The sequence below is a fragment of the Ascidiella aspersa genome, chromosome 8, assembly GCF_963924565.1.
Source record: "Ascidiella aspersa chromosome 8, kaAscAspe10.2, whole genome shotgun sequence".
In the NCBI taxonomy this organism is placed as follows: Eukaryota; Metazoa; Chordata; class Ascidiacea; order Phlebobranchia; family Ascidiidae; genus Ascidiella; species Ascidiella aspersa.
Window position 1 is genome coordinate 21,380,752 of NC_139454.1, and position 23,243 is coordinate 21,403,994.

The window sequence follows — 23,243 nt, forward strand, 5'->3', positions numbered from 1 at the left end:
AAAAAAAGAGTTTTCGGCGACATATTTTATCATGCTGGTAAATTATTCAATAAGTTTGAAGCCAAAAAATTAAATAATATTAGATATAAGCTGAAGAAAAGAGATATTTTGTTTTCTTTATATAAAAATAAAAATTGCTCGTTAAGTAATAAAGGTTTTATAATGGGTGGGTGGAATAAAATAAAACAAACCAAAATAAGGAATAAAAATAGAAATATTTTTTTCTTAAAAAAAATGCCTATAAACACTTTATGTGGTATGCGCATCAAAAATCAATTTAAAAATAGGCAAAATTTGAGCGGAATAAATTCCAAAAAAATCCTGCCAGAATGACAATGGTCAGTTTTGGATATTAGAAATGCAAAAGAAAGTTAATGCGATGTTTATAATTTTACCCAGTAAATAGAAGGTTGAAAGCTTTTATTGTTGCTAAAGCCTACCTTAGCGAACATTATTTGGGTTAGGGTGTGGGTTAGCGTGTCGGTTTGGGTATAAGTTAAAAGCAATACTGTTTCACGCTTTCCTAAACTCAAGCCCCGTGCAGCAGCTGCAGCTAGCTTAAAGTTACGCTTTGCTAAACTCAAGCCCAGTGCAGCTATAGAAAAACATTACGTTTTGTCGCGATTTTTACGCCCAGCGCAACTCACTGCAGCTGTAGTGAAAACAATTCCACGCCCAGTGCAGCTCAGCTTCGCTCAGTGCAGCTGTAGTGTAAACGGGCCTTAAAACTGCACATGGTAAAATAAACAGATTTGGAAAATCATATCCAAAATGGCCCATTGATTGAGTTATAGTTCCTAACAGGCCGTTTAAAATACCCGGAATGCGATAATTTATTGAAAGATTTTATCGACTACGTATGCTACATTTATTACGCACCACATTGTGCAATTTTGGAAAAACATATTAACAGTTTCCTGCTTTAGTACACTCTGATTATGTTTTTGTGCCTTGTTTTTAGCTATTAGTGCTTTAAATGTGAGTTTAATAAAATAGAAAACAACGGTTATGTGTTCCAGTGTTGGTTGACTACAAAAATAAGTCCACTTACAAATAACAGTATTTTTGTTAGCTGATTTTTACGCATTTTGCGTTTCGTCCTTAGTATTAAAAAAAGAGGCCGAAAAGTGTATTAAAATAAATAATTTTATTAATTACTACATTCAAATTATGTCCGTGTTGGGTCGTTCCTAGTTCTACAATTGACGATTAAAAATCAAGCAATATATCCACCGCACAACGCAGTAAATCAAAACGTGAATTGAGCACACATTTTTGTAGTGGTTTATCGTGATATTTATTGATTCGATCTATATTTGCCCCTATGATTTCGTTGTATCTGGTAGGACTCCAATGGTCCAGCCACAAGATCAAAATATATATTTCGGAATAAAACAAAAATCGGACTAGGACCTTATAATCGTAATAACGTATAAGCGGAATACGTCGGAATAAGACTTAACTTGTAAGAACCAAGCTTACACAAAATTTCACCTAACCCCGCCCGTAGGTACATCACAAACCCTTCTAATAATTTCAACTCTGAAAACAATTTTCTAACCCTAAACAGGGCCTAAAATCAATGCCAAAACAGCGGAGCCTTAACGGCGCCGCTCCATCTAGGGTGCCCAAGCGTCGATACCAAAACAGCCGATGGCCCCTGATCGTCCCATACCCTCTCCCTACAGTTTCAGACGTTATTTTGGCCATCAAACGCCCTGTTTTAATGAATTTAGGACTTTCCGGCGGGTATGTGTGTTATTTAGGCGATTTAGATCTTATTCTGTCGTGGAAATTAGGCCTACTGCGTATTTGGCTTTATTATGTCGTTGGTCTTCATACTATGGTATTATAGATTTTTGTGCTTAATGTATTTTTACTTTGTAGTTATTATTGTATGTTCCCATCTGATTCCTATAAAACTGTCTTAAATGGTGCCAAGGTGTAATAACTGCTAGCGATGGATACAATCGTGTTTATACTTTTAATAGCTTACGTTACAACATGTTGGTCACCTCGGACAAACTTCCAACGTCAACCTGGTTTTAAAATGGCCATATGTCTGAAAAAATCCATCTCTTTAGGTTTTAATACTGTTAGCACTGCTGTATTGAGGCATTGTTTTAAATACGTGTGACGAAACCAAACTAAACAATTATGGTTTGTTCAATGAGAACATATTATTGACTTGCGTCGAAAAGTTGTTCACAATATTTGTCAAAAGTTAAAAAGCTTAGAACTAATGCACATTTTAACATACTAAACCATGCCTATTAAAGATTTTCATCCTGGCAGCTGCACAGCCGACAATTGTCTGCGAGAGCCTGTGGCTGTTTTAATTCTCATGTACACGTCTTGAGTATACCAGTACCCAAAGTGTACTTCGGTTAAAAATGAGTAACTTTTACAATTGTAGAAGAAAACTGTTTGTTTACATTTCGTACCTTGTCCGTAATTTTAATTTTGCGCTGACTGTTGCAAAGCTAACTTTCCCACGGTTGTACCTTTTAAATGCCTTTGATCCGCGCTAAGTACAGAAAAGTTTTTCAAGTTGGAAAATTAAAATAACACATTTGTGGGAGAAATATAAACTGAGATGTTTGGTAAAACAACTGTTCGTTTAACTCTTTTCGTTTGGCAGTAATTTGATTGCGCGTTAAAGTACGCTAGGCTGACTTTTCACACAGGGTCGTGGCTTATAAATGCTTATGAAGCGCGCTTAGTACAGAATCATTTTTCAAGTTGGAAAATTAAAAATTACACATTTGTAAAATACATATAAACTGAGATGTTTCGTAAAACAACTGTTCGTTTAACTCTTTTCGTTTGGCAGTAATTTGATTGCATGTTAAAGTTCGCAAAGCTGACTTTTCGCACAGGGTCGTGCTTTATAAATGCTTATGAAGCGCGCTTAGTACAGAAGCATTTTTCAGGTTGGCAAATTAAAAATTACACATTTGTGGGAGACATATCAAATGAGATGTTTGGTAAAACAACTGTTCGTTTAACTCTTTTCGTTTGGCAGTAATTTGATTGCGCGTTGAAGGTCGCAAAGCTGACTTTTCGCACATAGTAGTGGATTATAAACGCTTATGATGCGCGCTTTGTACAGGAGAATTTTTCAAGTTGGAATATCAAAACTTACACATTTGTGGGAGACATATCAAATGAGATGTTTGGTAAAACAACTGTTCGTTTAACTCTTTTCGTTTGGCAGTAATTTGATTACGCGTTAAAGTTCGCAAAGCTGACTTTTCGCACAGGGTCGTGCTTTATAAATGCTTATGAAGCGCGCTTAGTACAGAAGCATTTTTCAGGTTGGCAAATTAAAAATTACACATTTGTGGGAGACATATCAAATGAGATGTTTGGTAAAACAACTGTTCGTTTAACTCTTTTCGTTTGGCAGTAATTTGATTGCGCGTTGAAGGTCGCAAAGCTGACTTTTCGCACATAGTAGTGGATTATAAACGCTTATGATGCGCGCTTTGTACAGGAGAATTTTTCAAGTTGGAATATCAAAACTTACACATTTGTGGGAGACATATCAAATGAGATGTTTGGTAAAACAACTGTTCGTTTAACTCTTTTCGTTTGGCAGTAATTTGATTACGCGTTAAAGTTCGCAAAGCTGACTTTTCGCACAGGGTCGTGCTTTATAAATGCTTATGAAGCGCGCTTAGTACAGAAGCATTTTTCAGGTTGGCAAATTAAAAATTACACATTTGTGGGAGACATATCAAATGAGATGTTTGGTAAAACAACTGTTCGTTTAACTCTTTTCGTTTGGCAGTAATTTGATTGCGCGTTGAAGGTCGCAAAGCTGACTTTTCGCACATAGTAGTGGATTATAAACGCTTATGATGCGCGCTTTGTACAGGAGAATTTTTCAAGTTGGAATATCAAAACTTACACATTTGTGGGAGACATATCAAATGAGATGTTTGGTAAAACAACTGTTCGTTTAACTCTTTTCGTTTGGCAGTAATTTGATTACGCGTTAAAGTTCGCAAAGCTGACTTTTCGCACAGGGTCGTGCTTTATAAATGCTTATGAAGCGCGCTTAGTACAGAAGCATTTTTCAGGTTGGCAAATTAAAAATTACACATTTGTGGGAGACATATCAAATGAGATGTTTGGTAAAACAACTGTTCGTTTAACTCTTTTCGTTTGGCAGTAATTTGATTGCGCGTTGAAGGTCGCAAAGCTGACTTTTCGCACATAGTAGTGGATTATAAACGCTTATGATGCGCGCTTTGTACAGGAGAATTTTTCAAGTTGGAATATCAAAACTTACACATTTGTGGGAGACATATCAAATGAGATGTTTGGTAAAACAACTGTTCGTTTAACTCTTTTCGTTTGGCAGTAATTTGATTACGCGTTAAAGTTCGCAAAGCTGACTTTTCGCACAGGGTCGTGCTTTATAAATGCTTATGAAGCGCGCTTAGTACAGAAGCATTTTTCAGGTTGGCAAATTAAAAATTACACATTTGTGGGAGACATATCAAATGAGATGTTTGGTAAAACAACTGTTCGTTTAACTCTTTTCGTTTGGCAGTAATTTGATTGCGCGTTGAAGGTCGCAAAGCTGACTTTTCGCACATAGTAGTGGATTATAAACGCTTATGATGCGCGCTTTGTACAGGAGAATTTTTCAAGTTGGAATATCAAAACTTACACATTTGTGGGAGACATATCAAATGAGATGTTTGGTAAAACAACTGTTCGTTTAACTCTTTTCGTTTGGCAGTAATTTGATTACGCGTTAAAGTTCGCAAAGCTGACTTTTCGCACAGGGTCGTGCTTTATAAATGCTTATGAAGCGCGCTTAGTACAGAAGCATTTTTCAGGTTGGCAAATTAAAAATTACACATTTGTGGGAGACATATCAAATGAGATGTTTGGTAAAACAACTGTTCGTTTAACTCTTTTCGTTTGGCAGTAATTTGATTGCGCGTTGAAGGTCGCAAAGCTGACTTTTCGCACATAGTAGTGGATTATAAACGCTTATGATGCGCGCTTTGTACAGGAGAATTTTTCAAGTTGGAATATCAAAACTTACACATTTGTGGGAGACATATCAAATGAGATGTTTGGTAAAACAACTGTTCGTTTAACTCTTTTCGTTTGGCAGTAATTTGATTACGCGTTAAAGTTCGCAAAGCTGACTTTTCGCACAGGGTCGTGCGTTATAAATGCTTATGAAGCGCGCTTAGTACAGAAGCATTTTTCAGGTTGGCAAATTAAAAATTACACATTTGTGGGAGACATATCAAATGAGATGTTTGGTAAAACAACTGTTCGTTTAACTCTTTTCGTTTGGCAGTAATTTGATTGCGCGTTGAAGGTCGCAAAGCTGACTTTTCGCACATAGTAGTGGATTATAAACGCTTATGATGCGCGCTTTGTACAGGAGAATTTTTCAAGTTGGAATATCAAAACTTACACATTTGTGGGAGACATATCAAATGAGATGTTTGGTAAAACAACTGTTCGTTTAACTCTTTTCGTTTGGCAGTAATTTGATTACGCGTTAAAGTTCGCAAAGCTGACTTTTCGCACAGGGTCGTGCGTTATAAATGCTTATGAAGCGCGCTTAGTACAGAAGCATTTTTCAAGTTGGAAAATTAAAAATTACACATTTGTAAAAGACGTATAAACTGAGATGTTTCGTAAAACAACTGTTCGTTTAACTCTTTTCGTTTGGCAGTAATTTGATTGCATGTTAAAGTTCCTAAAGCTGACTTTTCGCACAGGGTCGTGACACCCCTGGTATATATGAATTGATCAGTTGTATTTTTACCCGTGTCGTTCTACAATCAATAACAGCCAGCTGATTTGTTTATTGGAAGAAATAGACTGCGACCAAATAGGATGATCAAAGCCCCTACAAGATGGTAACGTTATAAACACGAGCTTTCATATTCCTATTTCTCCAACTAAATCCTCCAACCATTAAAGTCCAAAAACATATTTTGTCAACTTTTAAAAACTTGGCCGAGTGAATTAGGAAGGCCGTTTGAATTGTTGTCGAATGTGACGAGTTGCCCGGCTAACTTACAGTATAAGTAGCACTATCAAATCCCCCACAGAATGTTAACGTTATAAATACGGGCTTTCATATTCTCAATTTGTCTAACTAAGTTCTCCAACATATAATTTCCAATATGTGTTCTCGTTAACTTTTGTGACTTAGAAAAGCCATTTGTCTTGTTATTGTATGCGACGAGTTGCCTTGCTAACTTATATAGTGTAAGTTAAACAAAAGACCATACTCAAGCAGTTAGTGTATAATCATTTTTTTTTGTAATATTTAGGCAAAGTACCCTTTTTCGTGCAAAATTACCAATACATTTTTAATGTTTAGCGGCGCAATGCCCGCCGCAAATACCGCCAACGAATGGAGGAGTTTCTTGCACGAACGGAGACGACGTTGAAAGCACTTGCACTTACACATGTGATCCATCATACATCATTAACGGACCCGACACCACATTATGCCGTGAGCGCTAATTATATAAAAGTTTGGTTTGCGAATCGTTCGTTTTATGCGCCGTGCCTTTCCAGGCCTATATAACAGAACAAGTCGCGACGCCCAGAAAAATACTATCTGACTATACTGTCGCAATGCATCGCAAAAAATATTATTAGCGCCATCAAAAGCAGTGTTGTAAAGACTTAAGTCAAGTCATGTCGCTGTTTTCAAATGACTTGACTTGACTTGACTTGACTAGTTTTGTAAAAGACTTGACTTGATTTCAGTCTTTGGGACGAAATTGACTTGGACTGAAATCATAAAGTCAAATCATTTTGAAATTAAGCATTTTCGTTTTAGATTGTGTTATCAAATTGAGCTAATTATTTTAATTTCTACACGTAAAACGATTAGATTGCTTCATGTTGTTGTTCTTTGCTATTTTCAGTTAAGTTATATCTCATAATAATCGGACGACATAATCGGACGAGAGAATTTTAATTGTTTATTGCTTTATCTTTATATCAGTCACTCATATTGAAGTTGACTTGCTCTAATAATAACTTCTGGGGCTTGACTCGGCAACAGACGACTTACTTGTTAAAAAAACTGATGACTTATTAGACTAGAACTAGTTATTTTTTGTATTAGTTTTTCACTTGACTTGGACTTGAGTTATTCCACAAATGACTTGACTAGGGCACAAGTTATTTCAAAATTGACTTAACTGGGAGTTGAGTCAATTAAAAATGACTTGTTTACAACACTAATGAAATTTAAAAAAAACTACCGACACAAGCAAAACTTCGTAACTTTCACAGAGGACGACCTGACTTGGAGTAACCCAGTGGCAACGTGTATTCTTGTCGTCTGTCTTCCACCGCAAGAGGACTCCTTGGTCAACGGCAATGTTGACTGCTCCGATGGCGATTTGCTAAGCAGCGTTTGCAGGTGACAAAGGAATACTACAACTTCATTGAACGCTTTGGGGATACGACAATTATCATGTCACTTGCAAATATAAAGATAGGATGTGATTCCTAGTATCCCGATAACACGAAATTTAAAATGGTTGATTAACTTTTTTTTTTAGAAAGCTCTCTGTACAAATAAGATTTTTCGATCAAATTGGATCAGAGACGATTCCCGATAAGTATTATGGGTACTTCTGGCCGTAAAGTTGATACAGATTAATAAATTTGATCTATAATCCATAGAGATGCTTCGTGCAGAAGTATAGGCTGTTTGGTTATCAAACATTTGGCCAACATTGAGTCGCAATTATCTATCCTAATTGCAAAAAACACGTTTTATGAAGCGATCAGTCTGACGTTCACTATTCCAGTGAGGGCAAAAAGTAGAAAAATGGTTATTACAACATTCTTCTTGTACGATAGTTATTCCTGCATCGACGGGTACAACCTTGTGGGCGACATTACGCGAACATGCGAGGCCGACTCAACCGGGATTAATGGAGAGTGGACAGGCACTAGCCCGGAATGCGTCCGTGAGTATTTACTTGGTTAGCCACGAAGAGGCCTGCGCCAATCCAAAAGGTCAGCTAAGGCTCCCTAAACTGTAGTTTAACCAGACCAAAGGCGCCCTGCGTATTATAGCACATTCGCAAATATTTTTTTGGGAAAATTAAACCATATAAAGGTTTGTTTTCGCTTTAAGCGAAATCTTAAAAATGTAGCTTTTATATTAAAGCAGCAACCCTTGAGCTTTAAACATAAACGATCTGTGCGGTCTTCTTAGGGTTATTTCTTAATAACGTCACGTTTAGATGTAACTTGCAACGCAACTTTTCAATGTTACTTCATGCATCACACTATGACGTAAATGTGTGACGTCATTCCTGATTTTTTCCAATGCCCGTTCGCAAACAATATTTCTAGTTTTTTAGCTAAAGAAGCTAATTTTTAGCTAGAGCGGCCAGGTTAAAAATGTACCCTTTAGTTGGTTGTAACAAGAGGATTTATTTTTCCTATTTCATCGCAGCCGATGTTTGTCTACCACCACTGGAGGCGCCAGACAACGGAGACGTAGTTTGTACAGATTCGAACAACTACCTCAGCGAGTGCACTTTCACATGTGCTGATGGTTACGGGCTGTCTTCTCCTGGAGTATTGCGATGTCGCTATTTCGAAGGAGTTGTCGATTGGGCGCCGCAAACAGTGCCAACTTGCATACGTGAGATTACGCTTTTAAACTTAAGCGTGGAAACTATAGCCAAATAAATATTTCATCTACAGGGAAAGCAGTTGAAAACAGAAATCATGCAACTTTTTAGCAAAATTGAATAACGGGATTGAAACAGAAGTATTAAGCCCCAATTAAATCAAATAATTTGTTTAAAATAAGTTTGGTAATTTGTTTCAAAGCAACGTATTTGTGAAATTCGTTCGTCAATAAATCTTCTAAATTTCATAGAACCAATAAACAAAACCAGTTGCCTATAAGATAGAAAAAGAGAAATGGTATATTTTGACAATTATGTAGTTTACTAAAGACAACATTTTGTTCGTTTTCCAGGCATCACTTGTGAACCGCCCGCACCGGCACCAGCGGATGGATCTGTGGTTTGCACCAACGATAACTTTGAAAACAGCGTTTGCACTTATTCTTGCAACGACGGGTACGTTGTGCAAGGTGGTTCGGAGGTCATCTGCTTGTTTACCACGAATACAAGTACTCTGGGAAGATGGGATCGCGCTTTCCCAACGTGTGCACGTAAGTATACGCCAAACAAGTTTAAGCGACATGGTTTAAAACTTATCTTCTAACATGTTGCGGCCTCTTTAAATGATCAACCTTATGGAGCGGCCAGCCGACAACTTGCTCTCGTAAGTTAAAGCACCTATACAGTGAGGTAATGACTTAAGTCAATAACTTGACTTAAGTCCGCTTAAATCACTGTTTTCAAATGGCTTGACTTGACTTAAGTAATTTGGAAAAAAATGACTTGACTTGACGTAACTAAAGTATTTTGGTAATATGACTTGACTTGACTTAAGTCATTTGGGAAAAAGGCTTGACATAATTAAAGTCTTTTGGTAAAATGATTTGACTTTACTTTACTTAAGTCTGGACAAATGACTTGGGTTAAAATAAAGTGTTTTTTTATGAAAATGGGTTATATATCATAATTTTTCTGCATAAAACTTTTTTTCAGTGCGCAAGGCAATGTTAAGTTGCAGCATTAGCATAAAAAATAATATTTAGTTCTTTTCGTTTCAGGGTGCATGGATTATAGTAAAAAAACAGGTTACACGTATTATTCTGGACACCAACTGAACGAACACTTTTAGTTTAAACTTATTTACCTTAATTAACACCGGAAATGAATAGGCTTAAAATAAGAGGGGTGAATGTAATAAGGACGACAAGGTGCTATGTCTTAAACGCCATTTGCCGAATACTGTTATGACTTGGCATATGTGGTTTGCTGCAGAATCAAAACGTAACCTTCGTCTCGCGTTACCGAGCTAAACCGTTAAAGTAGTGATAATAATTTACGCTTTACAGCCATTACTTGTCAACCCGAACAAGAGGCACCAGCCAACGGCACAGTCGATTGCACTAACAGCAACTTCCTGGACAGCGTTTGCACCTTCACGTGCAATCTTGCACACGCTCTGGTTGGCTCGCCAGCAACAACCTGCATTTCAGCAGGCGACGATCAACCGATTGGAATCTGGTCCGGCAACACGCCACGGACCTGCGTCGGTAGGCATAAGTTCCAATAGTTTGTTTACACCAGACAAAAGACTTCTATTATTGATAGTATTATTAAAATTTAACATACAGTCTTTAATTTTGTATTTCTTTTCCGTATATAACCTCGCTAACGCATTCTCGTTTTAATTATTAACCCTGGTGAGGTCAGCTGGTATCTGCTGCCGAAACGTCGGTTTTGCTTCGTATACACCAGAAGGGCGATTTCGATCTATTTATATTAATATTTTAATCTAACATAGGCTTTCATTATATACTTTTTCAATATATAACCTCGCTAACGCGTTATCGTTTTAATTATTATTAACCCTGATGAGGTCAGCTGGTATCTGCTGCCGAAACGTCGGTTTATAACTTACTTTATCCCGGAAGAGCGATTTCGCTATACTGATATGATGCCTGCCGGAGCAAATTCCATATTAAGACTTCGAATACATTACGACGCTAAAACCTATAGGGGCAGTTTGCTTAAAATCTGATTGTAGCACAGTATTTATTAGGTCATCAAGCGAAAGCCATTTTTCTGATTTGGCTTACGTTAGACTGCGCTTTTCGTCAGACTAATTTAATGACTTACTGCTCTAGGAAGCTTGTTGACACAATCCAAGCTAAGGTGTACTACATACATAAGGAAAAACATTCTTCGAAATAAGATCTAAATGGCCAGAAACAGGCCTATACAACATTTTACCTAACCACAAACAACCCACCTAAGTACAGCACCAACTGCCCTAATAAATAGTTTGTTTACATTTTGCGGCACCCCTACTAGCTTACCAATCGAGCAAACATCAGATTCCTAAAAAAACTTCAAATACCTATCGGCATCCTTGAGCACTAGAAATGGCACACTAGGGCACCTCTCACCCCGGTTGAGAACCACTGCTTTACCTGACCAAACGCCTTTGTTTTGCTTGGCTCAGCTATCAGGTGCAACCCAGAGCAAGTGGCGCCGGCGAACGGCAGCGTTCAATGCTCCAACGGCAACTACCTGGGAAGTGCGTGCGAGTTTTCTTGCAACGCCGGTTACAGTCCCAACGGAATCACGACCATGGTTTGCGAGGATGACGGCAACAGCGACCCGTTGGGTGAATGGTCGAGCCCCAATCCTCCCGCCTGCGACGGTTAGTTGTTTATTATAAATTATTAAAACATTAAAAACAAAAACTTTCTATGATTTTGTTTGGCAAAATCGCCAAATTGTCAACTATTTTATGCCTGAAAGGTCAAACAATCTCTGGAGGGTGAGATTACTTGCTTGTTAAAATCTTGATGCTTCATGTTGGGTATTTTGCACAATATTTGTGCTAAACAGTTTAACTTTGATGCAGGCAAATGGTATTTCACAAATATTTCGTGCTCTTTTTTAAATGCCCGCAAAGGCGATGGCTTGTGTGCCGGCTCGGCCACCTGCTTCAAAAAATGAGCCACAAAAATTCTGTGATACGTTTTGGAACCAAAAAATAGCTGGCATCAATTTCTCAATGTTGTTTTTTCCCTATTGCTGTCAATTAAACGTACTAAACCGCACAGGCAAATATGTTTCTCGACACCATTACTATCACCTTTCAAAAAAATTGCACTTGTTACTCAAGTTAAGTGAGTGGCGTGTTGTTTGCCCTTATAGTATGCAATTGTGTTTTCAAATTAAAGGCGCCTATCATGTTTCCACATTTTTGTTAGTGTCCACACTCACAGCCATGAGCCCTGCATCAACTTAGATGCAACCTCTGCCAATTAAGTTACTAGTTAATTTATTGTTTATACGGTTTGCACAAATGTTACGTCTTTGTAATATGGCGATCGTATCGTGGGTGGCACCAATATCAAACTTTTAAAATAAGCTATCAACCCATTGTATGTTTTGTTGCGCTTGTGTAGATTTTAACGTGGTTTAGGTCTATGAAGCTCTTATACATCGAGTTATGTACTCATATTTTGCAAACCTCCTTCTAACATACCGTAACATTCTGCAATCTTTTATCAATGAAATCAAAGTTGTGGCGCTTCGAGCGCTTAAACTGACTCAGTTGCATATTTGCAACCCAACCGAGGTTCGCTTCCAGCAACTGTGAAATTCATGACCCGGATCAAAGTTGACCGAACAAATTTTCACTCTTCATTTTGCAGCAATCGTGTGCGTGCCGCCGCAGTCAGACCCAACCAACGGCGACGTGTCTTGCACCAATGGGAACTTTCTCGACAGCGCTTGCACTTTCAGTTGCAACCCAGGCTATATATTAGATGGGCTCGACACAACAACTTGCGTCCTGGTCGGAGATAACTCCCTATGGGACAGACCGGCGCCAAGTTGTATCGGTATATTTATTTTTCGAATACGTTCGTCTTCATATTTACCAATGTGGGTTTGAAAAGGGCTAATGTGAACTTAATTATACAGTTGTTCTAATTTCAAACGAGAGCTGTATTACTTAAGCATACATACTAATCTCGATACAGCAATACCCAAAATTTGACCCGAATAACATAAAACGTTGAACAAACATTGCCAACTATATTGTCAATGTCATATAAGACATCTATACCCAAAGTATTGATCGAAAATATGTGTAAACTTCGTCAGCCTGGACTGATAAAGCGCATGCTTTACAAACATGATACAAACCAAGTAATAAACTAAAAAAAAAAATTGGATTTTATTTAGGTGTTTATTACAAATTGAAAACCAATCAGTAACCGGACTATGCAGATTAGATTTGAAGCTTTAATCGAAACATCAGGCATGTCGTATTTTTTTTAATATAATAATCTATAACAATTTCTCATCCTACTCAACCTTACTGTGAACCTGCAAATAATTTCAACGTTCCTCTTTCTTTTAAAACGGTCAGCAATTGAATTTTCGTTTAAGTTGAGACGTGTTTCGTAATTGCGAACCCGCAAAACGGAGTGGTGACCTGCACGAATGCGAACAACGACTTGAGCGTGTGTGACTTCGAGTGCGATCCCGGGCACATTTTGGTCGGAAACTCTCAAATAGTTTGCCGTAACTTCGGGGGAACCGGGCGATGGGATGCAGCGTTTCCGACATGCGAAGGTACATTTTCTTTATATATTTTTTTCATGTACAGAACCTAGCAATTTATTATTATGCATCAGACCCAAGGGTGGCCAAAACGTTGATCGCGATCGATCAGCCCATAAACTTAAATGAACTCAAGCAGCACATGTAGGCCTAGCGGGGATCATAGTATATGTTGGTCCGTAGGATACCAGCTGGTATCACTATGTTTTATCATACCGGTTACCTTACGTTTTACGGCTTTGTTAGGTGGAAAAATACTTATCATAGTAACTTTTCTACACATGAGAAACATTAAAATTGTTGTAGGTGACCAAACCTAATGAAGCGTATTATGACTAAACAAATTTAACTTTCATCGCTAACAGATGTTTGTCGTTATACGAAGCAATTCGTAAATGTTGATTGGTTTCGTGTATTTTCTAAGTGCAAAATTAGTTACACAAAAACGGGTGCACCGTGACGTTTGTTCCTGTGACTTTTAGACTCTTTTAATTTTTTTGCAGTCAATCGCAATCAAACATAAGTGCCACCCTTGATATACAAATTCCATGAAATAATTTTACTGCTAAATATCTTTGTAGCGTTTGTTTAGTTAGTGACCTTGTTGAAATATTGTTCTAAAAAGAGCAACCATTCATATTTGTTTAAAGTTATCTTGTTTTGATGAGTTAAAAACTCCACTGAATCTATCCCACACTTAACCTGTTTAATCTTGGCTTTTCAGCGCTTTTTTGTCCAGCACAAGAGGCTCCTGAAAATGGAGGATTTTCCTGCACAGACGACCACATTGTCGGCAGCGTTTGTAGTTTTTCGTGCTTACCTGGTTACAGCATGACCGGAGATAGTAGCACAACCTGTCGTAAGTATACAACACATTGCGTTACTGAACTAAAAAGCAAAACTGGACACTGTTATTTCGAAAAAATTTTACAAAAAGAAAGTATGTGTCAAAAAATGTATGAAAACAAGTGAAACGTTGAAAAATTGTGCTTTTAAGTTGACGACTCTGGTCAGACTCTAACCTGATGAAACATGGTTGTGCGAATTTTTGCCAACTTCATTATACCATTTTTCAACCGCGCCACTTCTTTTCAGTATTTGAATAAGACAAATCTGACTTAAAAATGTATTATTTGCTCTTGTGTTTCTAACCTTCGTTTGCCTTGCCGGTAAAACAACAGAGCCCAAAGTAGGAAAATGTTTAATTCGAATGGAGATAAGACAAGAAGGGCACGAGCATTTATAGGCGAGTAATCGCGTAATTCACATTGCGATATCAACGCGCAACACAGAATGATTAGAAACACGTGTCCATAGAGCACGTGGGTCATGGGCCGCGGAAAACCTCTCGCAGTAGAACCACAAGTTCACTCGGTGACATTGTCATAAAAACAAGTCGAATGATCGACAAAAAAGATTTACTTGCACACAGAGATTGACCAAACTTGGAGCAACCCCCGCCCAACCTGCGATGCAATTGTTTGTCTTCCGGCACAAGAAGCTATTCCAAACGGCAATGTAAGCTGTTCCGACGGAAACGGACTGACCAGCGTGTGCAGGTGAACATTTTCTGTGACATAACTAACGATTATAGTCTTACGACGAGACCTTGTAACAATTTTAAAAAGAGCGCGACCAAACATATAATTCCTTTAATACACATTTCTTTTAATAATAAGTACAAGTTAAAAAAACGTGACTATACGCTCGGGCAGTGGTCTTCAACCGGATCTACTGTATACTCAATACCTTTTAGCCTTAAAGCACTATATTCTTTAATAATGTTTAATCCAATTTAAGAAACACAATTATTTCGCGCTCCGCACGTATATTTCACGTCTTTACATCCGTATTTCAAATCACATCTATTGATCACTTGGACTACATAAAAAACACGATATCGCGTTTCTGAACGTTTTTATTGCACATTTTAGATATAATTATAGTTAAGACTTAACACTTCAAATTCACGTATATTAATCTCATCAATGCGTTATTAACACTTCTACAACGTCAATATTTAAGTTAAACGCATTTTATTTTGCACTGCGAGTAAACCTTATATGATCAATATGCGAGGTCTCCTCTTAATAAAAAAAAGAAATTTTAAAACTAATAAAAGCAATTTTTACCCTCATTGAATGTATTTTGTCTCGATTTCTTCAAGGCATTAGCGTACGAGTTTGCCGAGGACAGCAAGTTCTCAAGGGTTTTTGTCTTTTGTTGGGCAACGTTATGGTGTTAAAGTGTGACAACATGTTACATTTTTTTTCATGTTTCCCTCTACTCGTAGGGTATACGAAATATTAAAAGCTTGTAACACAACGGGGAAAAAGGTTAAAAAAACTGTGCTAGAGATGCCAATTTTATAAAGCCACATTCAATTTAATCAACCTATATTAAGGTTCAGATAATTAGTAGGATTGTTATAACAAAAAATCCTAAATTTCGATAACTAACAATTAATCACAAGGTAAAAATATCAAAAAAACAAATGATTCTCTGTTTGTATGTGGTTGTTTACTTTTTGTTTTCGCACCGATTTATAACGAAAAGATTACAACGTAAACCAAAAACAAGTCGTATAGCTAAAATGTCGTCATGTGCTGTTCAACTTTCTGACAAAGTATGCATGGCCGTTTGTTTGTTTTAGTTTCTCGTGCGTGGACGGCTACGTTTTGGTAGGAGACAGCACCCGGGAATGTGAGTTATCTGATGGCGGCGATATTGGGGAATGGACTGGCGAAAGACCAACATGTGAACGTAGGTTTGAAGTTACGCAGTTGTAGGTTACAACTTTTTTAGGTGATTTTTCGTTTTGGAATTTAACTCAATTGCAGATATAGCAGCACCTGGTTTTTAGCGGATCAGAAACGTTTTATTTTGAAATAACATGATGCTCTTAAGGTGTTCTTTTAAACAGTAATACACAGTCGTTTAAGTCGCAATAAATTTTTGTGATCTGCACCAATTTTTTTTTTCTTTTTTGACTTGAGCCGTTGTTTTTATAGCATCCAGATTGGCCTATATATTATTTTTTGTTTGAAATCCGTTTTATGTAGGAGAGTCTATTTGCAACTTAACTTAAGACATTTTATTAGGCTACATAGTTTGCTGCAAGATAAAAAAACAAAACAGTGAAAAATAAATGAAATGATGCGAAGGTAATTCGACACCATCACCACAGACTCTTCGAAGTGAGCGTTCTCCTTACGTTACACGATTTACCAAATTGCCGAAAGGTGTCTGTACTGTGTTTACAATCAAACCGTTCACGGGTTGACCTCTTTAAAAAAAAGCATTAGTTCGTTTTAGGGTGCAGGTCAAACTAAAGGCGTTTGGTTGGTTTCATTGGTATAAAGCTACAATCAAATACCTTTCTACAAAACTGATATGTCGCCCATTTTAGTTTACAACGACAGGATCACAAAATTCCAAAATAGTTTCTTTCGACTTGAAAAACTCATAATTTGTTTCATCTATACTTCGATATGAAGGATGATACCCGGAGTTTGAAGTTAGACTTTCCAACATATTTGCGCCACATTAATTTATAAATGCACACGCACACTCACCAACGTAACAAACCATGCATGGATAAACACATAATAAGTATTTCACAGGCAAATATTTTCATTGTGGTGGTGGAATCCTTGAAATCAACCTTAAAACAAAAACTATGCTTAAGGCAATAAGGGGCCGTTTACAAATAAATTATACTGAATAAAAAGCGTAAAGGTAACTTACATTTTGTCGCCTGAACAAACCAAAGTACACATTTATTAAGCTTTGCCTAAAAACGCTTTACAAAATATTGATTGCAAAAATTTGTTTTATTGCAGCCGACGTCTGTCTACCACCGCTGGAGGCGCCAGACAAGGGAAACGTAGATTGTTCAAATTCGAACTTCTACAATAGCGAGTGCACTTTCACATGTGCTGATGGTTACGGTCTGTCTTCTCCTGGAGTATTGCGATGCCGCTATTTCGAGGGAGCAGTCGATTGGGCGCCGCAAACAGTGCCAACTTGCATACGTGAGATATTTCAGTGGAAACCTGCTTTATTTTAGACTTTGCACTCACACTCAACAAAATACCAGCGCATTCTATACAAGACTAGGCTTTTTTAGAAGCCGCGATTTATCTTATAGATCAGGGGAGTAGACAGCCAGCGAGATGCCCAGAGCCACATTTTTACTTGGTTAATCGCAAAGAGCCTTCAAAAGTGGTACTAATAATACAATGGCCTGAGGCAAACCGCCTGAGTCGAAACCAGCAATAGATGAGGTACTTTATTCGTTTTCCAGGCATCACTTGCGAACCGCCCGCACCGGCACCAGCGAATGGATCTGTGGTTTGCACCAACGAGAACTTTGAAAACAGCGTTTGCACTTATTCGTGCAACAACGGGTACGTTGTGCAAGGTGGTTCGGAGGTCACCTGCTTGTTTACCACGAGTACAAGTACTCTGGGAAGATGGGATGGCGAATTCCCAACGTGTGCACGTAAGTATAGGCCAAACGAATTTAAGCGATCTGTTTCGAACATGCTCTGAGTTAAAAACGAATTTCTAAACATGCGAAAAATGCTATGCTTTATAACTACATATATATCCATTTGTAAAGTAACCCACAATCAGCATGAACTTAAAACCAACAAAATATGTTCTGACTGATTTAACTTCATATATATCATAAATATTGGCAACAACCTACACGTTTCTTACTTGTATTTGAACAATAATCCACTGGTTATTGTTATGTTTCTGTATTACAAACGACTGTTTAAACACTACCTTTTAGCTGTAGCAATAATAGTGCTAACTTCCAGGACACTTTTCACCCAAATAAGATTTTGTACGTGATGTTTCTCTGTGAATAACCCTGGATCATAACTGTCTGACATTTTTTATTTATTTCGTGATAATAAGTTACACGGCGGAAGAAGAAGACCCACGAGAGATAAAATATAGTACATAGTAAGAAGCGACAGATATACGTTTAAAAACTGGCCCATTCAACTTGAAATGCTGCGAGATTTTTTCCTAGCGCAATATGGTATTCTGATGTTTTCACTGTTTTTACCATGTTCTTGAACATTACTAGAGAAGGCAAAGTTTTGGCGTATTTACATCAATAAATCACAAAGCGAGCACAAATCAGCAAACACTTTAGCAAATCATTTTCATTTACACCTGTATGACAACTTGCAGAAATTGAATGCCAACCAGAGCAAGTTGCACCGTTGAACGGCGGTGTGTCCTGCACGAACTCGAACTACAACAGCAGCGTTTGTACCTTCGGGTGCGATCGCGGCTTTGCAGTTATCGGTTCAAGTGTGCTCACCTGTGACGAAGACAGCACTAATGTTCCGACTTACGGAACCTGAGCTACAATCAAATACTTTCTACAAAACTGATATGTCGCCCATTTTAGTTTACAACGACAGGATCACAAAATTCCAAAATAGTTTCTTTTGACCTAAAAAACTCATAATTTGTTTCATCTATACTTCGATATGAAGGATGATACCCGGAGTTTGAAGTTAGACTTTCCAACATATTTGCGCCACATTAATTTATAAATACACACGCACACTTACTAACGTAACAAATCATGCATGGATAAACACATGATGAGTATTTCAGGCAAATCTTTGCATTGTGGTGGTGGAATCCTTGAAATCAACCTTAAAACAAAAACTATGCTTAAGGCAATAAGGGGCCGTTTACAAATAAATTATACTGAATAAAAAGCGTAAAGGTAACTTACATTTTGTTGCCTGAACAAACACAAGTACACATTTATTAAGCTTTGCCTAAAAACGCTTTACAAAATATTGATTGCAAAAATTTGTTTTATTGCAGCCGACGTCTGTCTACCACCGCTGGAGGCGCCAGACAACGGAAACGTAGATTGTTCAAATTCGAACTTCTACAATAGCGAGTGCACTTTCACATGTGCTGATGGTTACGGACTGTCTTCTCCTGGAGTATTGCGATGCCGCTATTTCGAGGGAGCAGTCGATTGGGTGCCGCAAACAGTGCCAACTTGCATACGTGAGATATTTCAGTGGAAACCTGCTTTATTTTAGACTTTGCACTCACACTCAACAAAATACCAGCGCATTCTATACAAGACTAGGCTTTTTTAGAAGCCGCGATTTATCTTATAGATCAGGGGAGTAGATAGCCAGCGAGATGCCCAGAGCCACATTTTTTACTTGGTTAATCGCAAAGAGCCTTCAAAAGTGGTACTAATAATACAATGGCCTGAGGCAAACCGCCTGAGTCGAAACCAGCAATAGATTTAGGTACTTTATTCGTTTTCCAGGCATCACTTGCGAACCGCCCGCACCGGCACCAGCGAATGGATCTGTGGTTTGCACAAACGAGAACTTTGAAAACAGCGTTTGCACTTATTCTTGCAACGACGGGTACGTTGTACAAGGTGGTTCGGAGGTCACCTGTTTGTTTACCACGAGTACAAGTACTCTGGGAAGATGGGATGGCGAATTCCCAACGTGTGCACGTAAGTATAGGCCAAACGAATTTAAGCGATCTGTTTCGAACATGCTCTGAGTTAAAAGCGAATTTCTAAACATGCGAAAAATGCTTTATAACTATATACAGATCCATTTGTCAAGCAACCCACAATCAGCATGATCTTAAAAACCAACAAAAAATGTTATGACTGATTTAAAATTAGTGTACTTCATATATATCATAAATATTGGCAACACTCTACATAAACGTTTCTTATTTGTATTTGAACAATAATCCACTGGTTATTGTTATGTTTCTGTATTACAAACGACTGTTTTGTTTGAATACTACTTTTTAGCTGTAGCAATAATAGTGCTAACTTCCAGGACACTTTTCACCCAAATAAAATTTTGTACGTGATGTTTGTCTGTGAATAACCCTGGATCATAACTGTCTGACATTTTTTTTATTTCGTGTTAATAAGTTACACGGCGGAAAAAGACCCACGAGAGATAAAAGATAGTAACACCTATAGTAAGAAGCGACAGATATACGTTTAAAGAATGGCCCATTCAACTTGAAATGCTGCGAGATTTTTTCCTAGCGCAATATGGTATTCTGATTTTTTCACTGTTTTTACCATGTTCTTGAACATTATTAGAGAAGGCAAAGTTTTGGCGTATTTACATCAATAAATCACAAAGCGAGCACAAATCAGCAAACACTTTAGCAAATCATTTTCATTTACACCTGTATGACAACTTGCAGAAATTAACTGCCAACCAGAGCAAGTTGCGCCGTTGAACGGCGGTGTGTCCTGCACGAACTCGAACTACAACGGCAGCGTTTGCACGTTCGGGTGCAATCGCGGCTTTGCAGTTATCGGGGCAAGTGTGCTCACCTGTGACGAAGACAGCACTAATGTTCCGACTTACGGAACCTGGAGTGATGACTCGCCCACTTGCACAGGTATATATATTAAAGTGTTGTAATGACTTAAGTCAGTGGTTCTCAGACTGGGGTCCGCGGTCCTTCTGGGGTCCGCAAGAGAATTTTCTGGCACCTAGAAGCACCTAACAAAAAATCAACACGACGCTCCTGAAGAAGTTGAATTGTCCATGGTGACGTCATAGAGTTGCGTTGGGCTAATGAGAATTACGTTTTTACAGTTTGCTGACTTTATCTAAGTGCACTCAAGTCACTATTTTCAAATGATTTGACTTGACTTAAGTCGTTTTGGTAAAATGAATTGTCTTGACTCAAGTCGTTTGGACAGATGACTTGAGTTGAACTTAAATCTTCGAGTCAATGAACTTGGGTTGAAATTGAGCGTTGTCGCTCAACATTTTATAATAACCTATTTATCTCAATGCTTGCAAGTAAAACGATTTAATTGCTATTTAATTGTTTTTTCGTTTTAGTTGAGGCATTGCTCATATTTCGGAGGTTCGCCACCACGTTTTCAAATGTCTCTATAGTTGCACCCTGATGTATAAAATGTTAGGGAACACTCGGTTAGGATAAAGAAGGCTTTCCGTGCAGGGACGGATCCAGAACGTTAGGTTGGGGTCGGGTTTCCTAAACTTTTGGCCCCACCCTCCTTTAACAATATATCGAAACTCTGGCCCACCCCTCACCGAATAAAATGTTTCATACAACAAAGCCGATGTGTTTACAGTCTGCATCATGCAGACCGTGTTACGATATCAATATAAACAGCGCTTAGGACAAATGCGCGCTTAAAATGTTCAGCTGTGCAATTATATTTTTTTTATAATTAGCAAAACGTTAATTACGGAATGTAACGCCTTAAAAATTTTGGCAATTCAAACGCTTTAAGTTATTCGATATGAAATAACTTAGCGTCTCCTTATTTTTATATTTGCGAATCGTCCGCAGATACAAGTAATACAAAATCCCTATACCTGTAAAATGCTTTTCGAAGGGATTACGTGGAATAAAACTGGGCAAAATGACGTATTTTGCTTTTCAAGTTGAAGCTTTTAAGGCTATGGGTCATCCCTTACCATTCTTTTTTTTGTTTCCTGTGCAGCCATCACATGTATACCAGAACAACAAGATCCGGCAAACGGGACTGTATTCTGCACAAACGACAACCTGATGTATAGCGTTTGTTCATTTTCCTGCGTCGCAACACATGCTCTCGTGGGTCCATCTGCCACCATCTGCAATCCAAATGAAAACGCAGGGCCGATCGGGGTGTGGTCAAATCCAGAACCACCAGTATGTCGCCGTAAGTATACTTTTACTCAAGCCTGCCTTTAGTCATTTTTTTCGAACTAGCTTCGACTCTACAGCATGGTTTTAACACATTTACCTAACTTGCATATACAGAAATACGTTGAAAGGTATAGGGTCATATATTTCATCAACCCACAATTCTTGTTTGGAAAATATTCCGCCATATGCTATTCTATCTTCACAGGAAGAAATCACAGTTTGCGGCCTTGTCGTTTTTGAATTTAGTTATACGCATGCGCACTTTTGCCCCAAAGTCATACGTATAGTTTGTCTCGAGTCCAACTCGAGCGAAATAAACCGACTTCATCGAATCCTGAGTCCCGAAACCAGCTTCAAATCAACAGCATCCAATCAACCGATTTACTTAACTTGCATGCACAGGAATCCACTAAAAGGAAGGGTTATGTACACTATCTACCCACAATTATTATTTGGAAAATATCCAGCCATATATGCTATTCCATCTTTACAATTCCTAGTTTCGAAATTTTGGCCTTCGCAATGCGCATGCGTATACCGCAAGGTCGGAACTCGGGTAGTCTTATACGTGGTCTTACTCGAGTTCCGAATCGGACCCCAGCGAAATAAACCGACTTTGTCGAATCCTAAGCCCCGGGTCAGACTTCACCGCCCTAAAAGTAACTGAGATAAGTTCTTCTGATACAATATTTAGTAAAAGCGACTAAAAACATAAACCACTTTTTCTTCGTTTTTTGCAGCTATTTTCTGCCAACCACCACAGGAGAACCCGGTGAATGGTGAAGTGACATGCACGAACGGCAATCTGATCTTCAGCACATGCGAATATTCCTGCAATGCAGGATTTGGATTGGTCGGCGAATCAACGACTGTTTGCATATACGATGGCAACAGTGATTTGATCGGAATTTGGTCCAATCCCACTCCACCAACTTGCGAAGTTGTATAAACTTCGTAAAGAGAAACTAAGAGTACAGGTCCGTCGCATATAGCTTTAACTGTGCCAACGCGTCATCTATTTTTTGCAAGTATAACAGCTAGAGCCGATTTTGAGTTGTATGTTTTTACTAGTAATGTCAGATACTTGACATTTGTTCCGACCCCGATACCTGATATTTTGGATAATAAATTCTTGCGATCAGATTTGAGATTAAAAGACGCCACTACTATTATAAAAACAAACAAAATAAACAAAATGTAAACTGTGGATAATTTTATCCATGTCATTAGGCCAGAATTTGCTTAACCTTTTATAAT

General features: G+C 38.1%; 1 protein-coding gene across 1 annotated transcript in view; it reads left to right on the forward strand.

The window, feature by feature from the left end:
* Positions 1–22,935, forward strand: part of LOC146136839 (sushi, von Willebrand factor type A, EGF and pentraxin domain-containing protein 1-like) — a 35,392-nt gene extending 12,457 nt beyond the window's left edge. The window contains exons 2-20 of the mRNA XM_083396267.1: positions 6,371–6,505; positions 7,300–7,429; positions 7,876–7,985; positions 8,480–8,671; positions 9,014–9,211; positions 10,007–10,207; positions 11,140–11,340; positions 12,347–12,535; positions 13,089–13,274; positions 13,987–14,121; positions 14,695–14,821; positions 15,916–16,025; positions 17,105–17,296; positions 17,569–17,766; positions 18,474–18,596; positions 19,128–19,319; positions 19,594–19,791; positions 20,514–20,714; positions 22,727–22,935. Coding sequence (XP_083252393.1) covers positions 6,371–6,505; positions 7,300–7,429; positions 7,876–7,985; positions 8,480–8,671; positions 9,014–9,211; positions 10,007–10,207; positions 11,140–11,340; positions 12,347–12,535; positions 13,089–13,274; positions 13,987–14,121; positions 14,695–14,821; positions 15,916–16,025; positions 17,105–17,296; positions 17,569–17,766; positions 18,474–18,596; positions 19,128–19,319; positions 19,594–19,791; positions 20,514–20,714; positions 22,727–22,935 — 3,227 coding nt within the window. The remainder of the gene's footprint in view (positions 1–6,370; positions 6,506–7,299; positions 7,430–7,875; positions 7,986–8,479; positions 8,672–9,013; positions 9,212–10,006; positions 10,208–11,139; positions 11,341–12,346; positions 12,536–13,088; positions 13,275–13,986; positions 14,122–14,694; positions 14,822–15,915; positions 16,026–17,104; positions 17,297–17,568; positions 17,767–18,473; positions 18,597–19,127; positions 19,320–19,593; positions 19,792–20,513; positions 20,715–22,726) is intronic.
* Positions 22,936–23,243: the final 308 nt, after the last annotated feature.